At 39.8% G+C, this 19,665-nt stretch overlaps 1 protein-coding gene across 2 annotated transcripts in view; it reads left to right on the top strand.

The window, feature by feature from the left end:
• The window catches only part of PARL (presenilin associated rhomboid like), a 53,488-nt gene extending 33,923 nt beyond the window's left edge, over nt 1-19,565 (top strand). The window contains exons 7-10 of one of the 2 annotated variants that reach the window (XM_004003104.5): nt 1,858-1,928; nt 16,635-16,736; nt 16,874-16,971; nt 19,242-19,565. In XM_004003104.5, the coding sequence (XP_004003153.1) occupies nt 1,858-1,928; nt 16,635-16,736; nt 16,874-16,971; nt 19,242-19,353 (383 nt within the window). In that variant the 3' untranslated portion in view covers nt 19,354-19,565. The remainder of the gene's footprint in view (nt 1-1,857; nt 1,929-16,634; nt 16,737-16,873; nt 16,972-19,241) is intronic. The other variant, XM_042233837.1, reaches the window with a different exon arrangement.
• Nucleotides 19,566-19,665: the final 100 nt, after the last annotated feature.

The raw sequence follows: 19,665 nt of genomic DNA on the forward strand, positions 1-19,665 counted from the left end.
TAGAGCTGGACATGGAACAACAGACTGGTTCCAAATAGGAAAAGGAGTATGTCAAGGCTGTATATTGTCACCCTGCTTATTTAACTTATATGCAGAGTACATCATGAGAAACGCTGGGCTGGAAGAAGCACAAGCTGGAATCAGGATTGCCGGGAGAAATATCAACAACCTCAGATATGCAGATGACACCACCCTTATGGCAGAAAGTGAAGAAGAACTAAAGAGCCTCTTGATGAAAGTGGAAGAGGCGAGTGAAAAAGTTGGCTTACAGCTCAACATTCAGAAAACGAAGATCATAGCATCTGGTCCCATCACTTCATGGGAAATAGATGGGGAAACAGTGGAAACAGTTGCTGACTTTATTTTTCTGGGCTCCAAAATTACTGCAGATGGTGACTGCAGCCATGAAATTAAAAGACACTTACTCCTTGGAAGGAAAGTTATGACCAACCTAGACAGCATATTAAAAAGCAGAGATATTACTTTGTCCACAAAGGTCCATCTAGTCAAGGCTATGGTTTTTCCAGTGCTCATATATGGGTGTGAAAGTTGGACTGTAAAGAGGGCTGAGTGCAGAAGAATTGATGCTTTGAACTGTGGTGTGGAGCAGACTCTTGAGAGTCCTTGGACTGCAGGGAAATCCAGCCAGTCCATCCTAAGGGAAATCGGTCCTGGGTGTTCATTGAAAGGACTGATGTTAAAGCTGAAACTCCAGTATTTTGGCCACCTGATGCGAAGGGCTGACTCATTTGAAAAGACCCTGATGTTGGGAAAGATTGAGGGTAGGAGGAGAAGGGGACGACAGAGGATGAGATGGTTAGATGGCATCACCGACTCAATGGACATGAGTTTGCGTAAACTCTGGGAGTTGGTGATAGACAGAGAGGCTTGGATTGCTGCGGTTCATGGGATTGCAAAGAGTCAGACACGACTGAGCAACTGAAGTGAACTGTCTAAAAAAAATGTATTTTGTTTGCAAAATGCACTTAAAGCCGTAAAGTATAAAAATTCATTCCTAAAATCCTTTCACTTAAAAACAGTATATCTGCCAGTTATGTGTAGTGAAAAGACACTCAACTTGGAGACGGAAGACCTAGGTTCAGATCCTATTTCTGCTACCAGCTGTATCATGTTGCAGAAAAGACTGTACCTCTCTGAGGGTAATGGTACTCACTCTCATGACATGGGCTTGTAGAAAGGATGAGAATAGAAGCATCTACCACAAGGTCCAGAGTGGGTACTTAATCATTGTTAATTACTCATGTGCATCTAGTCCCTCAGAATAGAAGCTGAGTGCCGTCTTTGGCCTATGTGTGTAGTTCTTTCCCCCGAGCATTAATGTCATTGTAGGTACAAAGAGTCTCTTTCAAGTGCCATTAATTCCTGCTCCACAGAAAGTTGTTTTTCGAAATTAGCCACACTCAAGGTCAGGTGACATTGGTGCCAAAGGGACCTAAAAAATCGTCTAGTCTGGATCTGCAGCACATTCACTTGGCAAACTGGGTAAAATACAGACTCCCTGGTCCCACTCCAGAGATTCTGATTTAGTGTATAGCATGTAGTCCAGAGAATTCCCAGACAGTTGGTGAGTTTGGGCCATAGTCTTTCTTCATACTGTGTAGATGAGGAAAATGAAAATTAAGAGGTAGAGTGAATGACTATGTGTTACTTAGTAAGTGGTGCAGTGGCTCAGACTTTGCTTTCCCTATAATATATCTGAAGTGATAGGCAGGGTAAGTATTTATGCCTGCACCTTGACTGAAGAAACCCAGCTGTTGGTCTTCATGGGGTAGAGGTCAGAAATGGAAGCCATTTTTATACGTCACTGAAATTACTGAAATGTGATTTATTTCTTAGGTGTTATTTCCAATTTTGTCAGTTATGTGTGTAAAGTTGCCACAGGAAGATATGGACCATCACTTGGTGCAGTAAGTACTTCTAGTTAAAATTTTTCACTTCATTTTGAAATAATTTTAGACGTACAAGAAAGTTGCAAAATTAGTACAAAGATTCTTATTACCCTTAACCCTGTTATTAGCTACAAAACCACAATACAACTATCAAAGCAGGAAATTAATATTAAAATAATACTACTAACTAATCTGAATCTAATATAGAATATATACATTTGTAAAGCCTTATAAATTTCAGGCTATAGCTTTTAGTCATCTGTATATACTTAACTGGCTGCTGCTGCTGCTGAGTCGCTTCAGTCGTGTCCGACTCTGTGCGACCCCATAGACGGCAGCCCACCAGGCTCCCCCTGGGAGCCTGGGATTCTCCAGGCAAGAACACTGGAGTGGGCTGCCATTTCCTTCTCCAATGCATGAAAGTGAAAAGTGAAAGTGAAGTCTTTCACTGATATGTACTGGCACAGAGTGCATATCATGAGGAGTCGTCAAAATAGTGGGTATCCAATCCCCATAAACCAGAGAGCATTGAAAAATTCTAAATAGAGATTTGAATCTGGTACTGTATCCTCTTCTTTATCAGTATTTGTGTGCTATGCAGGTTGGACTACTAGGCACTGTACTTGCTAGAGACTGGGAATGCATCCAGTGAGCAAGATCACAGTTTCCTGGTCTCAGTTATGTTCTGGATGATTTTGTAAAAATTACAAGTCTGTTTTATTTTGCATTTAATGGCAAATTCTAGACACGTGGAAATCTTTACATATTTCTTTAAAGACTACACATTTAATTGTCCATAAATACTAATGCACTTAAATGTTTTCAAATAGAAATGTTATGTTTAAAGAAACTCTACAAATGTTTAATTTCAGAAAAGCACCCTTATGTAAAATAATCATGCCATAATTTGTTCCTCAGATTTGTGTCTACTTAATTTTCCTGATGAGGCTGATATCTTGTCCTGTGACCTTTATGCTTTAACTATAGCCCCCTACCCTTTTTTCTTTGTGGAATGTTTTCTATATAAAATTCGGTGCCAGTATAATTTATATATCTCCAATCTATTCTGTACCTCATTTGTCAATTAAGTACCTGTTTTGTGAAGACCAGTTGGATGAATCAGACATGGACTTTGACTTCAAATTTAGTTTAGTTGGGGAGCAAACATTACACACATCTGATATACACTGAAAGAGCTGAGTCGTCTTTAGAGGACATTGGAGGTTCTGAAGGTGGGAGTACATTTCTCGTTAGTTCAGGGGATCTGGCATTTGGAATTAGACTGGGTTTGAATCCCAGCTCTGCCACTTATTTGTGATTTCCAGGACTTGTTACTTTACCTCTCTGAACCTGTTTCTCAATATAAATTTGTGATAACGTGCCTATTTCTGATTTGCAGTGCAAATGTTTAGAGAGCTTTTAGCATAGTGAGAAGCGTAAGGTGGAAGTGGTGGTTTCTGTTCAGTCATCAAAATACTATTGAGCCATTGCAGGATGTAATTATTATCCCCCGATACTTTTATTCTTTCTTGGTTAAAATGAAAGAAAAGCAAGTCATCAGGTATATAGTATGCTGCTGCTGCTGCTGCTAAGACGCTTCAGTCGTGTCCAACTCTGTGCGACCCTGTAGATGGCAGTCCACCAGGCTCCTCTGTCCCTGGGACTCTTCAGGCAAGAACACTGGAGTGGGTTGCCATTTCCTTCTCCAATGCATGAAAGTGAAAAGTGAAAGTGAAGTTGCTCAGTCGTGTCCAACTCCCAGCAACCCCATGGACTGTAGCCTACCAGGCTCCCCCGTCCATGGGATTTTCCAGGCAAGAGTACTGGGGTGGGGTGCCATTGCCTTCTCCAGTATATAGTATATTTAATGAGAAACGCGGAGAAAAAAATACTATTGACAGAATTGTAGAAAATTAAAAGTACTGGCCTTATTGCCTTTGAAAGATGAAGATTGTTAAAGAATATTTGCCAGTTAACATTGGCACAAGGGAGCAAGAATATTGACTAGATTTTGGTAAGGATTTTGTTAGAGCTGTGCATGTTCTGAATCTTATTTAAAAATGGAATTTCTAACTAGTTATTGGCAGGAAGCTTTTCAAATTTTCTGATTTTCAAAAGTTTGTTTGCTGCTAAATATACCCTTAGTCTTGAGACGGCAGAGATCAATGAAGTATTTATTGTAGGAAGTAGCATATGTAAAAATGTTAGAATTTTTTTCCCTTGAAGTTGTAAATAGTTTTTGTAAGTTTTAGAAATCTGATTGTGGTTGATTTACAATGTGTTAATTTCTTCTGTAGACCTAAGTGATTCAGTTATACGTATATACTTTTACATATTCTTTTCCATTATGGTTTGTCACAGAATATTGAGTATACTTCCCTTTGCTGTACAGTATGATCTTGTTGTTTATCCATCCTGTATATAATAGTTTGCTCTGCTAATCCCAAACTCTCACTCCTTCCCTGCCCTACCTCTTACCTACTTGGCAACCACAAGTCTGTTCTTTATATCTGTGAGCCTGGTTATATTTCATAGGTATGTTGATTTGTGGTTGTATTTAGATTCCGCATGTTAGTGATATCATATGGTATTTGTCTTTTTCTCACTTTGCTTAGTATGATAATCTTTAGGTCCATCCTTGCTGCTGAAAAATGGCATTATTCATTCTTTTTTATGGCTGAGTAATATTCCACTATACATATGTCCCACATCTTCCTTATCCATTCATCTGTCAGTGGACATTTAGGTTGCTTTCATGTCTTGGCTATTTTAAATAGTGCTGCTTTGTACATAGTAATGTATATATCTTTTTGAATTATAGTGTTGTCTGGGGGCCCAGAAGTAGGATTGCTGGATCATATTGCAACTCTAGTTTTTTTTGAGTGATCTTCATACTGGTTTTCATAGTGGCTGCACTGATCTACACTCATCTCCTCACCGTCTCTAGGATTTTTTTATCTGTAGACTTCTTAATGATGGCCATTCTGAGCAGTGTGAGATGTCACTTTATTATAGTTCTGATTTGTATTTCTCTAATAATTAGCAGTGTCGAGCATCTTTTCATGTGTCTATCGGCCTTGTGTACTTCTCCTTTGGAAAAGTGTCTATTTAGGACTTCTGCCCATTTTTCAATTGGGTTGTTTGTTTTTTTGATATTGTATAAACTGTTTGTATATTTTGGAAATTAAGCCCTTGTCTGTCACTTCATTTGCAAATAGTTTCTCCCCTTCTATAGGTTGTCTTTTTATGTTTGTGGTTTCCTTTGCTGTGCAGAAGCTTATAGGCTTGCTTAGATCCCATTTGCTTATTTTTGTTTTTATTTCTATTGCCCTGGCAGTCTGACCTAAGAAAACATTGGTATGATTTATGTGAGGGAATGTTCTGCCTGTGATCTGGGAGTTTTATGGTATCATATCTTACATTTAAGTCTGTAAGCCATTTTGAGTTTATTTTTGTGCATGGTGTGAGGGTATGTTCTAACTTCATTGACTTACATACAGCTCTGTGACTTTCCCAGCACCACTTGTAAAGAGGCTATTTCCTGTTTTATATTCTTGCTTCCTTTGTTGAAGATTAATTGGTATGTGGTACCACCCCCACCTCTGTGTTGTGTTCCATTGAGCTGCATGTCTGTTGAGGCCAGTGCTAACACACTGTTTTGATTACTGTGGCTTTGTAGTATTGTCTGAAGTCTGGAAGGATTACGTCTCCTGCTTTGTTCTTTTTCCTCAGGATTGTTTTGACAATTCTGTCTTTTATGGTTCCATGTAAATTTTAGGATTATTTGTTCTAGTTCTGTGAAAAATGTCATGGGTAATGTGATAGGGATCTCATTAAATCTGTAGGTTGTTTTAGGTAGTATAGTCATTTAAATAGTATTAATTATTCCAAGCCTAGAGCTTGGGATATCTTTCCATTTCTTTGTATCATCTTTAATTCCCTTTATTAATATTTTGTAGTTCTGAGCATATATCTTTCACCTCGTCGGTGAGGTTTCTATTATTTTTTATGTGATTTTAAAGGGCATTGTTTACAGTCTCTGATATTTCATTGTTAGTGTAAAAAAACCGCAACTGATTTCTATATGTTAATCTTGTGTCCTGCTACCTTAACTGAATTCATTTATCAGTTCTAGTAGTTTTTGTGTGGAGTCTTTAGGATTTTCTATTGATATATAGTAGCTTGTCATTTGTGTATAATGACAGTTTTACCTTTTCCCTACCGATGTGAATACCTTTATTTGTGTTTATTGTCTGATTGCTGTGGCTTGGGCTTCCAATACCATGTTGAAGAGAAGTGCTAAGAGTGGGCATCCCGTCTTGTTCCAGATTTTAGCAGGAAGGCTTTCAGCTTTTCAGCATTGAACATTATGTTGGCTGTGGGTTTGTCATAAATCGTTCTTATTATGTTATGTTCCCTCTCATTTTTGTAAGGGTTTTTATCACAAGTGAGTGTTAAAATGTATCAAATGCCTTTTCTGTGCCTGTTGAGATGGTCACGTGGTTTTTGTCTCTTCTCGTGTTGCTGCGTGTCACATTGGTTGATTTGCATATATTGAACCCTCCCTGTGACCTGGGGATGAATCCAGCTTGGTCACGGTGTACGACTTTTTTATATGTCTTTGGATTCAGTTTGCTAATATTTTGTTGAGTTTTTTTTGTGTCTGTATTTATCAAAGATACTGACCTGTAATTTTCTTTTTTGGTAGTGTCTTTGCTTTTGGTATCCTGGTGATGTTGGCTTCATAGAATGTCTTTGGAAGTGTTCCTTCCTCTTCAGTCTTTTGGAAGAGTTTGAGAAGGAGCAGTATTAAGTTCTTCTTTGTATGTTTGATAGATTTCCCCAGCTAAGCTATCTGGTCCTGGACTTTGGTTTCAGGGATTTTTCTTTAAATTTTAGATTCTGCTTCATTTCTAGCAATTGTTCTGTTCAAATTATTTATTTCTTCCTGATTCAGTTTTGGTGGACTGTATGTTTCTAGAAAGTTGTCTGTTTTTTTCTAGATTGTCAAATTTCTTGGCATATATTTGTTCATAAGTTAAGTCACTCAGTCGTGTCCGACTGTTTGCGACCCCATGGACTGTAGCCCACCAGGCTCCTCTGTCCGTGGGATTCTCCAGGCAAGAATACTCTAGTGGGTTGCCATTTCCTTCTCCAGGGGATCTTCCCGACCCAGGGATCGAACCCAGGTCTCCCGTATTAGAGGCAGACGCTTTAACCTCTGAGCCACCAGGGAAGCCCATATTTGTTGATAGTATTCTCTTAATGGCTTTTGTGTTTCTGTGGTATCAGTTACGATTTTTCCTCTTGTAGTTCTTATTTTATTTGGATCTTCGCTCCTTTCTTCTTGGTGAGCCCAATCAGAGCTTTGTCAGTGTTGTTTACCCTGTCAAAGAACCAGCTGTTTACTGTGTTGGGTTCTTTTTTCCCTGTTATCTCTATTTTATTTATTTCCTCTCTGATCTTTAAAACATTTTTTTTTAATTTTTTTAAAATTTTTATTTATTTATTTGGCTGCTCTGGGTCTTAGTTGTAGCATGTGGGATCTAGCTCCCTGACCAGGGATCGAACTTGGGCCCCCTGCACTGGGAGCTCAGAGTCTTAGCCACTGGACCACCAGGGAATTCCCCCTCTCTGATCTTTAATGTCTGCTTCCTTGTGCTAGCTTGAGGTTTTGTTTGTTCTTCTATTTCACATTCTTTTGGGTGGTGGGTTAGGACTGAGGTTATTTGAGGTTGTTCTTGCGTCTTAAAGAAGTTGTGTTGCTGTGAATGTCCCTCCAAGAGCTGCTTTTGCTGCATCCCATAGAGTTTGCATGGTTGTGTTTATAAATAGTTTATCATTGGCTGAATTTGCATACCAATGTTATGCAATGGCACCCCACTCCAGTACTCTTGCCTGGAGAATCCCATGGACGGAGGAGCCTGGTGGGCTGCAGTCCATGGAGTCGCAAAGAGTCGGACACAACTGAGCGACTTCAGTTTCACTTTTTACTTTGATGCATTGGAGAAGGAAATGGCAACCCACTCCAGTGTTCTTGCCTGGAGAATCCCAGGGACGGGGGAGCCTGGTGGGCTGCCGTCTATGGGGTCACACAGAGTCGGACACGACAAGTGACTTACCAGCATTATGATAACCTGCTTGCTGTAACTTCATTGATTTAGCTTATCACTAATCTAAACTATACATAAACTGATTTCTCATGCTTAGGAGAGTATCTTCAGTCTCTTTCTTAAAAAGTTGCAAGTGAAACAAAACGATAGCTAGTGCAGATTCATTTGGCGTTTCATTTTGACTTATCTGTAGTGTTCTGGAAGGACAGGGAAGCATGGTGTGCTGCAGTCCATGGGGTAACAAAGAGTTGGATAGGACTTAGCGACTGAACACCAGTAGTGTTCTGGAGTATATCTCTTTGTATAACTTTTTAACGTTTGCTCTGGGTACTACAATCTATGTATATCACTACCACAATCTACTTGTGGTATCATTTTACTAATTTGAGTGAAGTGAGCCTTACCTCACTTTTTGCCCCATTCCTTCTCCAGATTGTAATTGTCTTAAATATTTCCTTTGCATACATTTATGATTTTTGCTTCAACCAATAAACATGAGTTAGAAAATTCCAAGATAGAAGGACAATCTATTGTATTTACACATAATTTTTACTTTTTCCTTGATTCGTTCTGATGATCCAAGATTTCCTCCTCCTCCTGTCATTTCATTGTGTAGAAAACTTCTCTTAGCCACTCCTTCAGCCCCTAGCCAGTTAGGTCTGCTGTGACGGATTCTCAAGTTTTCTTTGTTCTGAGAGTGTTTTAATTTCCCTTTCATTTTTTTTTTTTCTTCCCTTCATTTCTGAAGGATATTTTCATTGGATATAAAACTCCAGGCTCAGTTCTTTCAGCAATTGAAAAACGTTGTGCCGCTTTTTTTTTACCTCCATAATCTCTGAAGAGAGATTCAGAGAAAGCTACTTGTTGTTCAAGTAGCTTTTCCCCTTGCAGGTAAGATGTCATTTTCTAGTACCACTTTCTAGACCTTTTCCTTTTTCTTTAGTTTCAGAAGTTTAACTGTGTGTCTCATCTTGGACATCTGTGTTTATCGTGTTTGTGGTTCACTCAGTTTCTTGCATATTTAGGTTTATGTCTTTTGGGAGTTGGTCAGCTGTTTCTTCAGGTCCCTTTTCTGCCTTGCCCTTTTTCTTCTCTCTTTCTGGGACTCTGACATGATGTTAGATAGTTTATTATCCCTAAAACCCCAGTAACTTTTTTTAAAGTCTATTTTTTCTCTGTGGTTCATATTGGGTAATTGCTATTCTGTCTCAAGGTAACTGATTAATCATTTCTGTCCTTTCCATTCTTCTTGAGTCATTCATTGTTTTTATTTAGATTATTACAGTTTTTAGTTTTCATTTTTCTTGATATCTTCTATTTCTTTGAGCCTTTCTATTTCTATGCTGTTTTTTTAACTTGTTTAAAGCATGTTTGTGATTGCTTGTTGAATCACTTTTATGATGGCTGCTTTAAAATGCTTGTTAAATAATTCTAACATCTGTGTCATCTTGATGGTTGGTATCTTTTCTCATTCGAGTTGAGATTTTTCTGGTTCTTGGAATAATGGATGACTTTAATTTTAATTTTATTTATTTTTTTGGCCAGGCCATGCTACTTGGGAGATCTTAGATCCCTGACTAGAAATTGAACCTGGGCCACGGCACTGAAAGTGTTGAGTCCTAACCACTGGACCTGCAGGGAATTCCCTGATAAGTGATTTTTAAGTGAAACCTGGACATTTTGGGTATTACATTATGAGACTTTAATCTTAATTAAATCTGTGTGGCAGGCCGCCTCTGACAGTGCTCTAACCGCTACTGCTGGGTGAGGTTGGTAGTCCAGGTTCCCCACTCCAGCCCCTTTGACCGTGGTGGGGAAGGGCTCTTGTTACTGCAGGGTGGGGAGTTCTGGCTCCTCAGTAGACCTCTGCTAATACCACTCTGTCTAGGAGGAGCAAGAGTGCCTTATTACTGCTGCATGAGTGACCTCCACTGGCACCACCCTGTCAGAGGGTGGCGTGCCTTGTTAGTCTTTAAGAATGGAAGTCCAGACTCTGCACTCAGCTTTTGCTGATGGGGATCAGACCATGGTTGTTTCTGTAATGTTCTGGAGTAGAGTGGTTGTTGTCTGAAAACTTTTTGTCTTGCTAGACTGCTTTCTTGTTCCTTTGGCTAGAATGAGCATTTTTGGGTACAGACCTATTTTGTCTGAGTTCATTTGTGTTTCCAGGTTGTGAGCTTCACCAGAGCCCAGTCTGAGCAGCATGAGGCCAAAAGAAAACTCACCACTATGTTGTTCCTTGGCTCCTAAGGTTTCTAGCTGGGCTGCTTTCCTTTCTAAGCTTTTCAGAGTTGTCTTTTATTTGTTTTACATATAACGCCTGGGGTTTTTAGCAGTATGTAGCTTGCAGAAGGAGAAGGCAGTGGCATCCCACTCCAGTACTTTTGTCTGGAAAATCCCATGGACGGAGGAGCCTGGTAGGCTGCAGTCCATGGGGTCGCTGAGAGTTGGACACGACTCATTGACGTCACTTTCACTTTTCACTTTCATGCATTGGAGAAGGAAATGGCAACCCACTCCAGTGTTCTTGCCTGGAGAATCCCAGGGACGGCGGAGCCTGGTGGGCTGCCGTGTGTGGGGTCGCACAGAGTCGGACATGACTGAAGTGACTTAGCAGCAGCAGCAGCTTGCAGAAACAAAAGGCTTCTTAAAGCAAATTCATTTAAAATTCATAGTTTTAAAAAATACACAAAAAGCTTTTATATGATAACATACATGAAGATTAAATAAAGAAAAGTATTTATGAAAATTGGTTTCCTAATAATGAGTTGACCTTTATGCATAACTTATAGGCTGTATAATCAAGTTATGAGTGGAGAATAAAAGATTCTTACCTTTAACCAAAGAGGCAGACCTCTAGGGTCTGTATGGGTTTGGGTTCATGACTCCATGAAAGATTTGTTCTGGCTAGAAGTTCAGCATCTGCCCCCATAATCTGTTAGTATGGTGGTGGTTTAGTCACTAAGTCATGTCCAGCTCTTGTGACCCCCTGGACTGTAGCCTGCCAGGCTCCTCTGTCCATGGGATTCTCCAGGCAAAAATACTGGAGTGGGTTGCCATTTCCTTCTCCAATCTATCAGCATATACTATATTAAAAAGAGTGGATGTCAGTGTCACTGAGAATTTGAAAGTTAAAGAGTAACCCCTCACCTTTCCTGCTTTATAGCAGATATGTAACTTATGTATCCTAGATTTTTAAATAAAGCCTTAAAAAGTCAACAAAACTCAGAAGAAATCAGGTTGAGACCTTATTTTCTGAGAAAGGAAAAAAACCAGTAAAATTAAACTTTCTCTCCAATGAAACAAACAACGTGGTTAGCTGAATTTAAAGACGAGCATTAAAATCCTATACTATCGAAATTGCTTCCCCATTGTTGTTTGTTCAGTTGCTCAGTCGTGTCTGACTCTTTGCAGCTCCATGAACAGTTATCACTCCAGGCTTCCCTGTCCTTCACAGCCTCCCAGAGTTTGCTCAGACTCGTGTCTATTGAGTTGGTGATGCTGTCTCTGTCTCCCCCTTCTCCTGCCCTCAGTCTTTCCTAGCATCAGGGTCTTTTCCAATGATTTCGCTCTTCATATCAGGTGACAGTGTTGGAGCTTCAGCATCAGTCCTTCCAGTGAATATTCAGGATTGATTTCCTTTAGGATTGACTGGTTTGATCTCTTTGCAGTCCAAGGGACTCTCAAGAGTCTTCTCCAACACCACAGTTTAAAAGCATCAATTCTTCGGTGCTCAGCTTTCTTGTGGTCCAACTCTCACATCCATACATGACCACTGGAAAAACCATAGCTTTGACTAGACGGACCTTTGTTGGCAAAGTAATGCCTCTGCTTTTCAATACGCTGTCTAGGTTTGTCATAGCTTTCCTACCAAGGAGCGAGCGTCTTTTAATTTCATGGCTGCAGTCACCATCTACAGTGATTTTGGAGCCCAAGAAATTAAAATTTGTCACTGTTTCCATTCTTTCCCCATCTATGTGTCATGAAGTTTTGGGACCAGATGCCATGATCATAGTTTTTTGAATGTTGAATTTAAACCAGCTTTTTCACTCTCCTCTTTGACTTTCATCGAGAGGCTCTTCAATTCCTCTGGGCTTTTTGCCATAAGGGTGGTGTCATCTGCATATCTGAGGTGGTTGTTATTTCCCCCAGCAATCTTGATTCCAGGTTGTGCTTCATCCAGTCTGGCATTTTGCATGACATACTCTACATATAAGTTAAATAAGCAGAGTGCCAATATACAGCCTTGACGTACTCTTTCCTGATTTGGAACCAGTCCGTTGTTCCATGTCCATTTCTAACTTGCTTCTTGACCTGTGTACAAGTTTCTCAGGAAGCAGGTAAGGTGATCTGCCTTAAAGAGATTCCCATCTCTTTAAGAAAATTTAAGAATTTTCTACAGTTTGTTGTGATCCATACAGTCAAAGGCTTTAGCATAGTCAGTGAAGCAGAAGTAGATGGGTTTTTTTGGAATTCCCTTGCTTTTTGTATGATCCAGTGGATGTTAGCAATTTGATCTCTGGTTCCTCTGCCTTTTCTAAATCCATCTTGTACATCTGATAATTCTCGGTTCATGTAGTGTTGAAGCCTAGCTTGAAGGATTTTGAGGATTACCTTGCTAGGGTGTTAAATGAGTGCAATTGTGCAGTAGTTTGAACAGTTTTTGGCATTGCTCTTCTTTGGGATTAGAATGAAAACCGACCTTTTCCAGTCCTGTGGCCACTGCTGAGTTTTCCAAATGTTCTGGCATATTGAGTGCAGCACTTTAATAGCATCATCTTTTAGGATTTGAAATAGCTCAGCTGGAATTCCATCACTTCCACTAGCTTTGGTTTGTAGTAATGCTTTCTAAGGCCCACTTGACTTTGCACTCCAGGATGTCTGGCTGTAGGTTAGTGTCACACCTTCGTGGTTTTGTGGGTTTTTAAGACCATATTTGTACAGTTCTTCTGTGTATTCTTGCCACCTCTTCTTAATATCTTCTGCTTCTGTTAGGTCCGTACCATTTCTGTCCTTTATCGAGCCCATCTTTGCATGAAATGTTCCCTTGGTATCTCTAATTTTCTTGAGATCTCTGGTCTTTCCCATTTTGTTTTCCTCTCTTTCTTTGCATTGTTCACTTAAGAAGACTGTACCTCTCCATGCTGTTCTTCGGAACTCTGCATTCGGATGGGTATATCCTGCCTTTCCTCCTTTGCCTTTTGCTTCTCTACCTAGTTGTTTGTAAGCCTTCCTCAGCAGCCGTTTTGCCTTTTTGCACTGCTTTTTCTTGGAGATGATTTTGGTCACCACCTGTTGTATAGTGTTAACGAACTTCCTTCCATAGTTCTTCAGGCACTCTATCTACCAGACCTAATCCCTTGAATCTGTTTGTCACTTCCACTGTTAATCATAAGGGAGTTGATTTAGGTCATACCTGAATGGCCTAATGGTTTTCCCTATTTTCTTCAATATAACTCTGTATTTTGCAATAAGTAGCTCATGATCTGGGCCAACTTCCAGTTTTGTTTTTGCTGACTGTATAGAGCTTCTCCATCTTTGGCTGCAAAGAATATTATCAGTCCAATTTCAGTATTGACCATCTGGTGATGTCCATGTGTAGAGTTGTCTCTTGTGTTGGAAAAGGGTGTTTTCTATGACCAGTGCATTCTCTTGGTAAAACTCTGTTAGCCTTTGCTTTGCTTCATTTTGTACTCCAAGGCCAAACTTGGCTATTATCACAGCTGTCTTTTGACTTCCTACGTTTGCATTCCAGGCCCCTATGATGAAAAGAACATCTTTTTTTTGGTGTCAGACAGTCTTCATAGAACCATCCAGTTTCATCTTCAGCATTAGTGACTGGGGCACAGACTTGGATAATTGTGATGTTGAATGGTTTGCCTTGAAAATGAATGGAGCACTCAAGTACTGCATTTCAGACTCTTTCATTGACTGTGAGGACTACTCCATTTCTTCTGAGGGATTCTTCCTTCTTTATTGATGATTATTTTCTCCATCTAAAGTGTTCATTGTTTTTGTTTAGTTGCTAAGTCATGTCTAACTCCTTTGTGAACCCATGGACTGTAGCCCACTAGGCTCCTCTATCCATGGGATTTCCCAGGGAAGAATACTAGAGTGGATTGCCATTTCCTTTCCAGGGGAATCTTCCCAACCCAGGGATTGAATGCAGGACACCTGCATTGCAGGCCTTTTGCAATTCCAGTGGACTCTTTACTACTGAGCCACCTGGAAAGCCTAAAGTGCTCATTACAGAAATTTAAATATTAAAGAAAATTCTTAATAGCCATTCTATGTAAAGCCATTTTTTTTGTGACTATAACTTATTGTACTTACTATTTTAAAGGTAGGCAGTCCCATTATCCTTCTAAAATTTTCTCAGAGTGACCTTTATATTACACAGATTTGAAAGTATTTATGTGTCTGAATAAATGGCAACTTGCTTTTTATTTTTTTTAATGACATTTTATTGTATTTATTTTTTGGTCGTACTGCACAGCTTGTGAGATCTTAGTTCCGCAACCAGGGATCAAACCCTGGCCCCTGGCAGTAGAAGCGTAGATTCTTAACCACCAGGCCACCAGGGAATTTCCACAGCTTTTTGTTTAGGAAAATGTTTGGCTTACTCTATGCAGATATCCTTTATTTTCACCTTTTTTAATCAGAGGCTTTTAATGAAAATGGACCCCCCCCTTTGAAAAAAAAAAAAAAAGGCTGGGGAAATGGTCCAGCTTTTAGGAAAGCAAAGAGACAGGACGACTGTATGCAATAGGTGGGGGAGACAGCCGCAAGGGCACTAGTGGAAGAATGAACAAGACTGGAGTATGTTCTGTAGATTAAATGAAAATATTGTATCAATGTAAAATTTCTTGAAATTGAGAACTATTTTGTAGGATATATTAATATAAGGAAGTATACACTGAAGTATTTAGGAGTAAAAGGGTCTGATATACACCTACTCTCAAATGTTTCAGGATAAAAAAGTATTGTATGGAGAGAAAATAAGTGAAATGTGGCAGAATGGTAAAAGTTAAATCTGGTTCAGGAGAATTTTGAAGTTTTCTTCAAAGTGAAACACAGACCTAAATGTAAAACCTAAGATAAAAACTTATAGTAGAAAACGTAGAAAAAACTCACTGTGATCTTACATTAGACAAAGACTTCATAGTTGAGACACCACAAAGCAGGACCCATAAGAAAACAAATGATAATCAGGCTTTATGTAAGCTAAAAATTTACAATCTTCCAATGACAGTGTTAAAAGATAACATCCTAAAAGAAAATATTTGCCCGTCAGAAGTCTGATAAAACGTGTGTCAGACTATATAAAGAAATTATAGAACGGGCAAAAGTTTGAACAGATGCTTCGAAGAAGATATATGAATAGCAAATAACCACATGTAAAGATGAACATCATTAGTCATTAGGAAAATGAAAATAAAGCCCATACTGAGATATCACTATATCTCAAAGATGATTAGATCATCCCAGGTGCTGGTGAGGATGTGGAGAAACTGAAATCTCGTATAATGCTGATGGAGTAAAGCACTGATACTGCTTTGGAAAAGTTCGGCGGCTGCCGAGCCCCCCGTCATAGCTGACCATGCTTTGTTGCTTTTACTGGTTTTAGTCTTTTGTGCCAGTCTGTGAGCTCCATTAAGGCAGGAGTTGTTGACTTTATTCCCTCTGTATCCTCAGCGTCTAGCATAGGGCCCAACTGTTCGAATGAATCATGATCTTGAGATTTAATGTAAACAAGGGATTATGGTTCAGTTTCTCAGTTATTGTACCATCCAGAGAAATTGGGAACATGTGACATTAAGAAAGTTTAGTTACATTGTCGTAATTTATCCAGCAGGTATTTCATAGCCATCATCAATTTAAATTATGAAGATTTGTAGCAATGTGGAGAAACACTATAGATGATAAAACTGTATAGCAATTATAATTTCAGTTATAACAAGAGATGATTGACTTACGGGTCATAAGGTTGTGAAGTTTCGATTATTTTTATTCTCAGATACAAGATTGTGAAGGAAAGTGCTTCTCAAGCAGGCAGATGCATGTGTGTCCCTGGGAGGATTCTGTGAGGGGTGGGTCATGGAGAGCCACGGGACAAATTTGGCATGCTTTCCTGGAGCAGAACATTTGTTAAATTCTTTTAAGGAAAATATTTAGTGTTATGAAGTAGGATACAAAGTTCACATGATTTATGATAAAGCATTAAATTTGGGAGGAATTCCACACATGTGCGTATTGGGAGAATTCATGCTCACTCGCTGATTGAAGGAGTTCTGTTGAGGTTTGAGAAGTCCATTTTTAGCCTCTAAATATGGTGATGCATGTGACAGGGTTCCTGAAGTTTGTCAAGTGCTGACATTGTTACATCTTACTGCCTGTAGTTTAGTCCTTGCCAGGTGGTTACTGTATCGTGGACTTGGAGCCCCTTTGCTTGTTATTTTGTACATTAGTAATGGAAAGTTGTTTAACTTTGCTCCCCTAGAAATGTATGGCTTATAAGCTTTCTGGAAGAAGTATTTCTGCTTTAGACTTTGTAGTCCTAAACAGGTGAACAGTGAGAGTTTCACATTTTCCCCTATGTGTTGGTTTGCAGTCGGGCGCAATCATGACTGTCCTTGCAGCCGTTTGCACTAAGATCCCGGAAGGGAGACTCGCCATCATCTTCCTTCCAATGTTCACGTTCACAGCAGGGAATGTGAGTATTTTTATGACGTGAAGTGCTGGGGACAGGGTGATATTTTTACATTGACTGAATTCTTGCCCTTAAATTAGAAATGTCAATGCTGGAACAATCAAAGTTGTATCAGTTCTGTTCTCTTTTCTGGCTTTCAGGCCCTAAAAGCCATTATTGCCATGGATACAGCAGGAATGATCCTGGGATGGAAATTTTTTGATCATGCAGCACATCTTGGGGGAGCTCTCTTTGGAATGTAAGTCTGAATATGGCTGACCGACATTTCTCAGGTCCTCTCCTTCCTTTCCCCTGAGTAAGGCAGTTAGTTCAGGTGTGGAAGCAGGGCAGGCAAGGTTGCGAGGGCAAGGAAATCGCAGTGCGGTTTGCTTTGGTCTTGAGCCGCTTCACGTGTGCAGTGGGAATGGGGGACTCTTGGCCCTTCTCCTGCCTTGGTCATTTGTAGAGAGAGACCCTCTGTGCCTTTACCCTACCCTTAACCTTATATCACCCCAACTCATGACCTGTCACAGTTCCTAGCCCTTCTTGGATACTGTTCCCCAGCCCCGAGTCTGTGCTGTATTCTTCCCCTATTCTCCAGCCACCTCTGCCCTGCCCAGTCGCCACGCTGCTGACCTCAGCAGTGCTGGGCAGACACCCTGAGTGGGTGGAACTGGTCTTCTGCCTGCGGTGAGCATGCTGGTGAGCGCAGCATGGCTGGGGTAGAGGCCGATGCCATCAGTGAGCGTTGACTGCTTACTGAGCATCTGCACCCGGATCCAAAGCCTTTTTTGCCCGTCACACCATAGTGATTACAGTTGTCTTGTGGTTACAAGATCTCCCACTTGTGGTTCAGGCCTAAAACATAGCAGTGCTATAGCGATGCCACCGTAGAACTATAGACAGATGAGAGGCCCTTCAGCAGACCTGGTCTGTCTGGTGTGCTGGATCCATGATGGCCCCTGTTTTCTTGCATAAATGTTACCTTTGACCTTTATTTGATTTTTACTTTATTTCACGACAGTGGGAAAACTTAGATTTTTTTAATTGAAAATAAAAATCTATTCTTAGTGGAGCAGTTTTGCCCAGTAGGCGGTGGAACTAAGTGCCATTATGCCATTTATAATTTTCAGTGATGATTAAAGAATAGCATGTGTGAGTTCGAGCTTTAACAGCAGCACATTATAAATAGTAGAAACTGACCTGATATTATAGTATGAGAAACATAAAGATTGATGAAAGGGGTTCTGTTTTATGAACTCTAAATTTACCTGTATACTTAAATGTATACTTAAAGGAGCTTTTCCTCAGCAGTTTTTTATTTTTCTCAACTATAATTAGATGACCTTTTTCTGAAAACTGAATCAGGTGTATTTTTGAAGTCCAGGATCTGAAAGGCAGAGGAATCCTTTCTTTTTGCTGTTTCTAGTTTCAGCTCCTTTCATTTACTCGATCTCAGTCATATCCAGAATTCATCTTTTCTGACATCTTTAATCTAGGTTGAGAAATATTTATAAAATGGTACTGATTCTGTTAGTAACCTTCTGCACATTTCTTTGACTTTATGTCCCTGGAGCACATTTTATGGTCTTCACCTTGTACTGCTGCAGTAATGACAGCTAATGTGTATTGAATATTTACTATGTGCCTAAGCTAAGGTCTAATTTAATACTCTTAACATCCTGTGAGATATTCCAGCTTGTAGAAAGGAAGCTGTTGAAAGGAGGAGTTGTCCAAGGTCACAAAGCGAGTCATTGCAGAGCTGGAGTTTCAGACTGAGCGCTAAGACTGTGATGCTGCTGCCAAAAAGAGGCAGAAGCTAGTTTGAAATATTTTCCTAATTTTAATTTAACCAAATGACCAGTTACATTTGAACTTGGGCGTATAATCAAAACAATGTACCCATAAGATTAAAGTATTTGACTCTTTGCTTGAAATAAGGTTAAAAACATTTTAGAAGACACTTCATTAATGGAAAGTCCTGACAAGTGTTTTGTTTCTTGTAAGAGTTTTATAATTGCATTTGAATCTTAGGGTGGTCTTCTTTCTCTTGTTTTAAGTATAGCCATCATTATTAGTAAATTCTAACTCTTGACATTTCGTACACTTGACATAATAAAAAAGAGTCCAGATTTAGAATCAGTCTGACCTGTGAGTGAGTCCTTGATTGACCACTTAGGAGCTGTTAGCATTTGGGCAAATGACTTTCTCTCAGACTCGGTTTCTTCATGTTTGTAAATGGGGAAAGTGATAGTATTTGACTTGCAGGGCTATGGTGAATTCAAAGTAGTATGTGTGTGGTACTTCTGGAGTAGTCACGTTTGGTTCCATTCTACTTCCATCTTTTATATAGTCTGTGTATTAAAGGTAAGTCATTGATCTATATTAAGTAATCAGCTATTTTAATATGCTGGTTAGTAAGTGACAGTGGCATTCAGGTTTTAAGATGTCAATGTGGTATCGTGGTACTTGTTATTTGTATGTCATACTGTTTGAATGTTGGACCTGGTTTGTTCTTCTTTTCCCCAGATGGTATATTACTTACGGTCATGAACTCATTTGGAAGAACAGGGAGCCTCTAGTGAAAATTTGGCATGAAATGAGGACTAACAGCCCCAAAAAAGGAGGTGGCTCTAAGTAACTGGGGCTGGACAATACTGGCGCGTCTGGTCTGTGCTGCCTGAAGGCCCAGGAATGCAGCGGCCCTGGAGTGACCACATCTTTGCTCCTGCCTGGAAGATACTCAGCATCTAGCTTTCCCAGTATTTTAAACTGTCCCCAGAACATGTCTCATTAGAAAGTGAATTATGACAAAGTTGTGAAATAAAGGTTTATATCTCTCTAGTTTGTAAACAGAGGGTGTGTGTCTCTTTTGAAGAGCACTAGTGCTGGCCTGGAATCTCACTGTTCGTTGTTCTATTTAACATGCGCCTGAACCTGAAGAGTGTGCACA

The sequence above is a fragment of the Ovis aries genome, chromosome 1, assembly GCF_016772045.2.
Source record: "Ovis aries strain OAR_USU_Benz2616 breed Rambouillet chromosome 1, ARS-UI_Ramb_v3.0, whole genome shotgun sequence".
Classification (NCBI taxonomy): domain Eukaryota; kingdom Metazoa; phylum Chordata; class Mammalia; order Artiodactyla; family Bovidae; genus Ovis; species Ovis aries.